Genomic DNA, 10,763 nt, shown 5'->3' on the forward strand with positions numbered 1-10,763 from the left:
CGTCACGCTCGTGGCCACATTCGTCACTTCCTGCCGAGGCGTGACCGTGGATGTGAATGGAGCTCGAGAGCGAGGTGACAAATGAAAGGTGATGGGATTATCAAAGCTGACAAATGTCAGATATGTTTCTCCTCAAAATCTTGCTTCAAAGGAAAGCTTTTATATACAGTTTTCTTATAACCAACAATTTAAACGATGATAAGCCAACGATGTTTTTGTTGGTCAGTCTCTCAGTAACACACATCCTAAATCAGTGATACTCAATTTATGGCCAAATTTGGCCCCCAACAGAGTGCCAAGGGGCCCCCAACCATTTTCTAATTCACTTTAAAATATAAAGTGATTCACACTGGGATTTGTTTTTGTATTCGTAGTATTCATAAGGTGCCAGAGTGCATAAATCAGCATCAAAATGCTTGTTCATTAAAAAAAAAAAAAAGTGCCAGTGGAGGCCAGCAAACAACAACATTAGTTCCTGCATTTATGGCACGCAAAGCAAAGGCAGTGTCATTTTAGTAACACCCAGGGCTTCTGCCCAAATATGCAAAATATCACGAGTGATGATATTATATTGCAGTTGTCAAAAGAATAAGATATTTTTGGATTGTCTGCCACTTCAGAATATCATTTCATAGGCAATAATGATTGGCACCTGTTCACGCTATTAACTCTAAATTTAAGTCTTAATAAAAAACATATACCTATAAAGAAATGTTCTGCACAATGAGTATTTATTGCAAATCAGCAAACATAATCCATTAAAGGTTAACTTAAGCATTTTTAACCTGGACCCTATTTTCCCACATTTTTATGTCGAAGTGAATGATATGAACAACAACTTTTGAAACTGTCTCAGTATTGAGAGCAAGTTCTGCAGTCAGTAGTAGCACCTGCAATATAACCAGATGGGGCAATTGTGCACTGTCACTGTTTGTCCATTAAAATAGGTTATTTTTGTCATAGGCAGGCTCAAATTGTTATAAGTGTCTGTAGTGTCTCTTTACCTTCACTTGATCCAGTCAGTCTGTTATTGTGTCTCGCTCAAGGAGAAGTCTTGTTCTGAAATCTCACAAGAGGAGGCTTGTTGGCATAGTTGGAGTGCAAAAAATGCAGTTCAGTGTTAAATGAAAGATTAGAAATAGAAAAAAAGAATGGTTAATTTTTTCTCATTTCTGAAATGTGCCAACAGCATCTCGTGCTACACTTTGCTCAGCTGGGACACAATAACAAACTGACCAGATATAGTGACATCTAAAGAGACACTTCAGACACATATAATAACATCAACCTGAGCCTGTGTGTTTTAAAATAATCACGTTTAATTGACATATAGTGATGGTACACAATTGCCCCATTATCCAAAACATGGGAGAATACAGTGCGGGTTGAAAAAATGCCAGCCATCCTTTAGTATTTCTTAAAATGAAAAAAAGTGCAAATTTTCAGAGTTTTAGCATTGGATTTAAATAAAAGCCCCAAAAGCGTCATAGATTTTCTGCTGCAGGAATATCCGTAGATGAAGAAAGTGAAGTTTTAAGCCAGTAAGATGAAGTCAAAGTGCAAAAATTGTCATCTTTGTCTTTCACCTGAACCTGTACTTAAGAAGCTGGTCTTTGTCAGATTTGGAGCTCCTGAAGGAGTCTGTGGTTGACACCACGACCTATGAGCATGAAGCTGTCAGATGTTAGCAGAGTGTAAGATTTCAGTGTGTGACAAAGTCCACCAAAGCTGTGTGTGCTCACATGTCATGACGCCTGACTTGCTGACAGCTCACTTTCCTGCAGCTTTGTCATTCAATCTGCCCAAATGTAACTCCAGCTCCTTGTCATATGCCGCTAAACAAATGTGACAATATTTCATCTCACTGCCTCTGGAGTGTGAGTAAGACAGGGGCTGAAGATAAGGCCCCTACGTGAGATAAAGAAATGACAACTTGGAGATATCAACTGTGTAGAAAAAGGGCCTTAAGTGCCTCAGGAATAGTCTATCCCTGGAAAGCATGAGTGGAAACATGAGGTTATGACGTACAAAAAGAAATACTTTTTTTTTTTTTTAAATCTTGCCCATCAGTGACTTTAAATAATGCTAAAAAAGATTCAAACCAGAATCATTTTAAACTTTCAGCAAGGTAAAGGAATATACTATGTGTTCCTCCGTATCATTGAAAATTAAAGTTAAGCGATGTTGACTTATGACCTCATCACAGTTTCTGAGAAGTTTTCCACCTCTGATTTTACCATTTAATTTAATTTCTTGATGGTTTAATAGACCTGAAAAGGTGAAGGTATGGTGTTTGGCAAAAAAAATGAAATGATAAAAATAAGTCTGTAAAGCATCTTCATCATTTCAAGAATTTTTGTCAATAAATCCCATTTCCCACTGGACAAAAAAGCAACTAATGCCTGTCATTGGGCTTTGGTCTCTCACAGTAAAGGTTACAATCACTATTCATTCCTTAAACAAACGACTGTGCAGTTGTCACTGGCATTTATTGACTCCAGCTCTGATTAGCAGTGATGTAAATATGTCACTCGGGCAAAGACACTTATTTCCGCCATGTTTCGGTGATGCACTGAAACCTGTGAACCATCAGAATCTGTGACCTGTTGAATGGTTAGGGGTTAAGGGTAAGGGGCTGGATTTTGACATGTCACAGGACTTGTTGCAACACCCACATGGCCGTCGGTACCTTCTGCAACTCATTTTCTCAACCACAAACCTGCCTATTTCCATCCAAGCAGTGCTCGAACCTAGTTCCAAGGTAATCTGCATTGACTTTGGAAGAGAGACTGAATAAGTAACACGGCCGCCATGCTGCTCTTTCTACTGTTTACTGACCATTTTTTTCAACGCATTTGTGACATTGTACCTGAAACACCAGAAATATAGAGAATAGAGAAATTGTTTATGTGTCAATTTTTGCCTTTTCTGCATCAGTTTATAGTGTAAATGCCTTTAATTGTGTCAAATTAAATGTTGCAAATAGACATTTTCCTAATGTGTTCCCTGCTTTCCCCCTGAATTCGACACCTATTATCCAAAATGTTTGTAATTTTATTTTACTTATATCTGCCTTATTGTTTACTGTTCTTCTTATTTTAAAGTTGTGGGTGCAAACTGAACATTCCCACCAGCTGCCAGGTCACATTTAATTGTTCGGCTGTTGAAATATGTTACCACCAGTAACCACAGGTGTCACCAAATAAGTTAAGAAAAAATATTTTTGCCGTTACCTTGAAATCAGATTTACCTTTGGGGGGGTTTCTGACAGCTATAGCTCAGGAACCACTATCTCTATATCAGCCAAATAGTTTTCTGCACTGTATTAATCCATTTTAATGGGGTATTATTATTTGAATGCAGTGATATATTAAAAACTATCGCATGGATTATTAAACAATGGAATCATAATCACAACTAGACTTCACTGGCCAAATTGGCCACTGAGACCACAGTATGTCTGTTTCCAGCACTGAGTGTAATGTAAGCCATTCGGCAACATGATGCATAGTTTGCTAAAAGGGTAACTGACACCTTAAACAGGTGAATCGAGGAGTAGCAGTAAGAGTAGTCATCTCCAGTTGTGCATGAAGTAACACAGAGAAAGACAGCATCACATCTTCACTCAAACTGAGCCTAATTCTTACAGCTGTTTCCCCTGATCAAGCTGGCCCATCAGCACTGCTCTATATTTACCTTCATCCTGGGTTACACACATGAGGGAGGAGGAGGAGGGGAGGTCTGAAACAGCACAGGAAGATGGACAAGGGTTAGCAGCTCAGGGCCACTTTGATTAAACACCGGCTTGGGTGGGCTCGATGGCTGAGTCAGGACCCTGGGATGATTCTCCCTCCCCTGGCTATTGTAAACACTCTCTCCACTGGACCCTGGCAGAGCTGTTAAGCCGGCAACTGGGTACCAAACAGCTCTGTGTCACATGAGAGGCCTGGCTGGAGTCACAGTGGCCCGGGATACTATTCTTAGCTGCAGGAATGTACACAGTGGCCTCATGGCGAGCTCCACAGCGCCTAACTGGAAAGCCTCGCCGTTTCTCTGTGTCATGCTCCTTTTCTATCCCTGACTACACTACCCACTTTATCTCTGGATAATGTTTTGGTCCTCTTTGATTGGAACTTGCGCCTTTTTCAGAGCAGACTGACCACACATTTTGGATTTAACTGATTTTTTTGAGGGCAGGAGGTAAGGATTCACTCAGTCACAGATGTTGCTGATGAACTGGAAACAGGTTCATCAGAGCCACATTTCTTTTAAATTTACCAGTTTGACACAAATGCTTCAGTGTGTTTATTCAGGAATAGCTTTAGTGTCTTTTTCTTTAACTGTATCCTTCACTGATTTTGTTCAGTATTGCTCTAATTTAGGCTTAAGAAAGTCAGAGTTGTTCAGAAATCCAGCTGTGACACATTTACAGTTACTTAAATAATCGTTACTGGAATATTTTGTACTGATAACAATATTTATCCAGCTGGCAGGGCACATTCCCATAACACTGGCTAAAGTTACCTATATGTTGCAATAATGTTTTAAAGCAAACATTCTAATCTAATGTTAAAATAACTTTTTAAGGATGTTTATCATTTCAGATAATGTTCCTTTAAGGTGAAATGCAAACGAAGACATAATGTTTTAACTACAACACGCTGAGGATGTTTTGGTGATGTTGAGAGGTGACAGATCATAGAATGTTCTTTTATAAAAACATTCCCACAATGTTACAAAAACAAAGAACGAAAGTAGAATGTTTTCAAAGCAACATTCAGAGCATTATTATTTATTATTATTTGAGATTACAGACCTTTTTTTTAAATGTAATGTAATGTTATGTGACATGCTAACAATAAAAAAAACAAGCTTTTTTTTTTTTTTTTTACATTTTCTGATGTTTATAGAGAATGTTATCCTAACTAAGAAGAAGGTTGTGGGAACTAATAGAAACCTTGAAGCTGGAAAAAAAAAAATCTGTCACAAAAGAGTGCACAAAGCCACTGGTTACACAATAAGGAAACAAAAATATCGCAAGTGATTGGATATAATTCTTACAGGAGTGACAAGTCACTCAAAGTTTAATTTCTAATGCATTGCAATAAAAGGAGCTCTTGGTCTCTGCCAGCAGGACTTGTTAAACATCTGAGGGGAAACCATTAGTTGTGAAATGATACTTACAGTGATTTCATAATGTACAATAATGATCAGAGGTCCAAATATATCAGCTGGGGCCCATAAGTGGGAGTAAATCAGTAGCTGTCGCTGGGGGTGATTAGAAGACTTAGTGTTGCTAATAGCCCAGTGCAATTCCTGCTCTTCAAACAGCAGGATCATCACAAACCCTCCAAGCAGGGAGAGGAGGAACATGGTGGAGGAAAAACATGTAGAAAACAGCAACAGAGATAGTGAGGTCCAAAGAGAGAGAGATACAGAGGGGATGGAGAGACAAACACAGATGGTCAGTTGATATGGCTCTATTGATGTTAGCAGTGATGGGCTGCATGATAAGGGAGATGTGGCCAAATGCTACATGCACGCATCAAGATAATTCAGAGGATGTAAAAATAGAAATCTGTGAGTTATTAATCATCACATTAAAGACAGTTGCCTCACAGGAGTTTAAAGAGTTTGAGAGTGGTCTGACAAATAAAAGCGTTTAATATCAGATGGACAATAAGTCTGTGGGCAAAGGTGAAAGTCAGATAAAAAAAAATATCAAAAAATAATGTGATTCCGACATTCTTTGAAAGAATATTAATAATGTAAAATTACTAACTTAACTTGAATGGATGAAACATCTGCATCTCCAACAAAAATGTATTATAAGTTGTGTTTCTGCAGCTTCACGAGCACAAAGCATTTTGGTACATTAGTCTTTTGTTGGTTTATTGGTTAGTTAGAAAAGAATCCAGCAAAAATCCTCCATTAAAACCATAATATGTTGCTTCTACACTTTGGGTTTTGTACAAATTACACAAATTAGATCTAATGTGTTAGCAGTGAGATTTACAAGTATACAGATTTAACTGTTTCCCCCTGTTTCTAATCTTCATGCTAAACTAATAGACCGTTTGCCCCCAAATCTAAAAAATACCTATTATTTCTCGAACCTGTAGATTTATTCGTCAATCTAGAGTGTTTTGGTGAGAGTTGAGCGTCAAATATCTACTGTAGAGATGTCTACCTTCTCTTGAATATATAATGGAGCTAGACAGCACTTGGCTTGTGCCAAGGTGGATGCCATTAATGCGTGCATCATGAGCGTGAGCCGCTCATCCCTGAGTGGATGCATGGACATCCGGTAATACACATGCTGAGTGTAGTTCAGTTGAAAGAAAAAAGTTCATGATTTCTGGAAAAGAGACACTGAGTTTTTCGGATGTGTTTTTGGCACAACACAAGCTGAGTGCCATGTAGTTCCATTATATCAGAGAGAAGGCCTGCATCTCCACAGCCAATATCGCCAACACTGTGCGACCTGTGTCTAAATAAAAATACAATATTGTGATGACCCACATTATAGAGACATTCACCAGAGACTGCTGCTCCTGAAGCAATGATCAGAGTAGGGAGAGGGGGGTTCTGGGAAAGAGAGTTTTGGCTTTGTTGTTGGTGTGGATTAGCTTTTGCCAGCTGTTAAGGTGTGAGCTTGTTCCTGAGCTGTGATGTTGCTGTTTTAAGTGAGAGTAAACAGACCCGACTCGATTTAGTCTCTCCATCTTGTCTTTCCTGCACTCCCACAACGCTATGATTATGGCGTCTCTCTTTCTTCTCTCCACAGAATGGCCTTAAAACCACGAGAAGTTTTCTCTTTCAAAGACTCAGAACTTCCCTCCCACCTTCTTGCCCAGCTCAACATCCTCCGTCAGGAACGAATCCTGACAGATGTCCTGCTCTGCACGGAGCACCACGAGATCCCCTGCCATAGGAACGTCTTGGTGTCCAGCAGCCCGTACTTCCGTGCCATGTTCTGCAGCAACTTCCTGGAGAGCAGTCAGGCTCGTGTGAATCTGAAGGGAATCTCCTCAAATGTCCTCAGTGGCATTGTGGACTACGTCTACACAGGCTGCGTCACTATAACCATGGAGATTGTGCTCCCGCTTATGCAGGCAGCCTCCATGCTTCACTATGGAGGTCTCTTTGAGGCTTGCTCCATGTTCCTGCAGGAGCAGCTGAGTCCAGAAAACTGTCTGAGCATGATACGGCTCTCTGAGATCCTTCACTGTGAGAGTTTGAGGGAGAGGGCAAAGGAGATGGCTGTGAGGTGTTTCTCTGATGTAGCTGCAACAGAGGACTTCTGTGAGTTGTCTCTTCCTGAGCTCATGTGTTATCTAGAAGATGACAGACTTTGTGCTGAGGAGGAGCAAGTGTTTGAGACCCTCCTAGCATGGATCCACCACGACCCATTCTCTCGACGCGGTGCAATCCACGATCTCTTCAAGAAAGTTCGTCTTCGCTACATCCATCCAACATACCTCTTCCAGTTCATCGCCAATGACCCACTGGTGCAGTCCTCCACCCTCTGTACTGAGATAATCGAGTCAGTACGTCGCCTCATGCTTACAGTCAGCACCAAGTGTAGCCGAGAGCTCAAGCCACTTTGGACCACACCGCGACGCTACACCTGCAGAGAAACACTGGTGGTGGTTGGTGGACGCAAAAACAACGAACAAACCTCCCGAGAAGCCCTGCTATATGACGAAAGGACTCATCGTTGGCAGTGGTTGGCCAAGCTCCCACTGCGCCTCTACAAAGCTGCATACGTGTGTATTCATAGCATCCTCTATGTACTTGGCGGGCTCAGCCTCTGCATGACATCAGGTGACAGCTCAGTCAGCGCCACAGTTTACACACTGTCCCTGAAGACCAACCAGTGGCGGACTGCTGAGCCCATGTTGGAGCCACGATATGCCCACCAAAGTGTGTCCTATCTGCACTTTATTTTTGTGTTAGGAGGAATTGGGGTGGACAAGAAGATCTCTCAGTCTGTAGAGAGATACAACAGCATGTTTAATCAATGGGAGGGCATGGCACCAATGCCTACAGCAGTTCTGCATCCAGCTGTTGCAGCCAGTGATCAGAAGATCTATGTTTTTGGAGGGGAGGATGCCATGCAGAATCCAGTCAGGTTGATTCAGGTAGAGTCAAACCTTTCTTTTTTTTAGCAGCATTGAATCAGCATTGGAGCTAACAGTAGAGGTATGCTTCATTCTGTGTGGTGTTACGGTTGGCAGATGTAGTTCAATAGAAAGCAAATAGTTCTTAGATGTTCCTGCAAACATAGCACAGTGCAGAAGGAAGTGTGTATCGACTGCTAGCTCACCTGGCACTACTGAGCTAGATGAATACAGCTCATCTGAGACGGACGCCATTATTGTTTACATTTCCCGTTGTCATGAGCACCAGCCTCTCATCCCTGAGTAGATGCATGGGTGTGCGGTAATACGGTTGCTGAGTGTACTTAGAAAGACAATAGTTATAATATAGTTCCACAGTCCAATTCCTACATTATTTCCACTCAAACAAGACATTATTAAAATAGGATTAAAATAGAAATCATCATTAACAGCATTTGCAGAGATTTTCAGAAATATTAGGATGTCTCACAAGCAGACAGTTAACTGATGCTGCAGTAAACAGGCTGACTGTTGATATTTGTGGTGTGTCAACAGGTGTATCACATATCTCGCAACTTCTGGTCCAGGCTAGAAACAAGGACAGTGAAAAATGTCTGCGCTCCTGCTGCTGTCATTGAAGACAAGATCTACATCATAGGAGGTGAGCGCAATGAATGGATCCCTGTTATAAACTGTTAAACTGGGCAGTGCTGATCAAATATGAAACAAGATTCTGTTACTGCATTGCCTATTTTGTGCCCAGCTGTGAAATGAAAAGATTTGCTCTGATCAGTAGGCCAAGCTTGATTTTTGCTCGACTGTTTTCAGTATAGTCACAAAATTTCTCATTTTAGCCACCTTGATGAAAACAGTCCAGTCAAAATGAAGCACTGCCTACCTATCAGAGCAAACTTTCTCATTTTACATCTAAACAGAGTACTGAAATATGTTTATGCAAACATTTCAGGTGAGAATTAAGCAATGCAGTTACAGAATCTGGATTCATATTTGATTAGCACACTCTAGTTTGATAGTTGGACTGCCGTTTACAAACAATGATTGGCAGCTGCATTAGAGACTCTTTGGCTCCGACTGGCTGTTTTCGGTGCCCCACAAGAGATTCTAGCAAATGCCATTAGAGGCAAGAAAAAGAAGGAGAAGGGACATGATTTTTTTTTTTTTTTTGCCACAGATTGTCTGTCTCATGTACTTTTAGAGTCACAGCTTCAGCAAATATGACACAAAGTGTTTTTCATTAGAGTTACCAACTGAAGCTTAGTTAACAAGGAGTTATCTCATATTGCTTGTCTCTTGATTCTTTCTGGTTTCCCTACTCTGTTTTTATCCCAAGCCCACAGGCCACTGCTTCCTACTGAAGTTAAATCCTTTTGGGGAAAAAAAAACACCTCACAAATATTTGGTTTCATTTTTTAAAAAGGCTAAGTAAGTTGCTTTCTCACGCTGTAGTTTTTAACAAATGTTACTCAAACAGAAGTAAATAGTGCATATGTTTGGGATAATTTTAATTTGCCCATGGATACACATTTGAAGCTGTAGTATTTCTAGCAGCAGGACAGTTTACTGTATGTGGAGTGAGTCAAAACAAATTTGCAGTCCCATGTTAACTGTAATAAAAGAACATGTCTCCCAGTGCAACAGTGTGGCTCAGAGATGAGTATCTAATAGTTTTCTGACAACGATGAAGCTCTACACAGAGGAATAAATTATATCAGGCTTTGGATGCACAACAAATAATTGTCGATTCATCATTGGTATAGGTTTTTTCATTGCATTTAATAGCATTAAAAAAAAACAAACATATAAAATATAAAAATTCACTCAATAAACTCTAATTTCCAGGATACACCAGACGAATGATCGCCTACGACACAAAAGCCAACAAATTCGTCAAGTGTGAGAACCTTAAAGAGCGGCGGATGCATCACAGCGCTACAGTGATCAACAACAAGCTTTATGTCACCGGTGGACGCATCCTCAATGGCCATGACATCATCGAGGACTCGGACTGTTTCGACTGTTATGATCCAAAAACAGATGTTTGGACCTCGAAAGGTTCTTTGCCGTACAAGCTGTTTGACCACGGCTCCCTGCCGTTAGTGTGTGTTTCCAACAGACCCAACCCACCGTGAGCCATCATACAACCAGTCACTTGGGCGAACGCTTTGCATGTTCTTCCTCTCCTCCCCTTTTGTCATGATTCATTTGCCTCTAATGACACAAATGGGAGACCATTTCAAACTGACTGCATTCCTTCACGCAGCACAGTCTCTGCCACAATTTAGCAGCACGTTAGACCAGCTCGACTTTCATCTGAATCAAAGGAGAGCTCAGCTGAGGAGCAGACGTGTCATTACCAAGGCACCTGGTGTGGAACTGAACCGAGACCCCACGAAATGACACAAGGCAGACGCACTTACATAACAAGCAGCTGTTCAGACACATACGTAATCCAAAAAGCTCTTTCCGCAGATGGCTGCGCTCGTTTGATGGTAACTAGAAGTGTTAATGCTTTAATTTTCTAGACATTTATACACAGCAAAGCACTGCCTGGCAGCTGCAGTTGACTTCCCTTTAACAATTAAGTACAGAGGGAAGCAGAAGGGAGAGCGCAGACCTCCT

At 40.9% G+C, this 10,763-nt stretch overlaps 1 protein-coding gene across 1 annotated transcript; it reads left to right on the forward strand.

Moving 5' to 3' along the window:
- Positions 1–3,986: 3,986 nt before the first annotated feature.
- Positions 3,987–10,763, forward strand: klhl38a (kelch-like family member 38a). Its single transcript, XM_042507085.1, has 4 exons — positions 3,987–4,200; positions 6,788–8,144; positions 8,679–8,784; positions 9,984–10,763. Exons 2-4 carry the CDS (start codon positions 6,789–6,791, stop codon positions 10,271–10,273), a joined length of 1,752 nt encoding a protein of 583 aa, XP_042363019.1. The 5' UTR covers positions 3,987–4,200; position 6,788; the 3' UTR covers positions 10,274–10,763.

The sequence above is a fragment of the Plectropomus leopardus genome, chromosome 18 (genome assembly GCF_008729295.1).
Source record: "Plectropomus leopardus isolate mb chromosome 18, YSFRI_Pleo_2.0, whole genome shotgun sequence".
Lineage (NCBI taxonomy): Eukaryota > Metazoa > Chordata > Actinopteri > Perciformes > Serranidae > Plectropomus > Plectropomus leopardus.

What these genes read in the sequence shown, in the direction of transcription:
- klhl38a (XM_042507085.1), top strand. Translation starts at nt 6,789, where the DNA reads ATGGCCTTAAAACCACGAGAAGTTTTCTCTTTCAAAGACTCAGAACTT. An exon ending in ATCCAGTCAGGTTGATTCAG is followed by an intron (nt 8,145 to 8,678) that starts GTAGAGTCAAAC and finishes GTGTGTCAACAG; the next exon opens with GTGTATCACATATCTCGCAA. An exon ending in CAAGATCTACATCATAGGAG is followed by an intron (nt 8,785 to 9,983) that starts GTGAGCGCAATG and finishes TCTAATTTCCAG; the next exon opens with GATACACCAGACGAATGATC.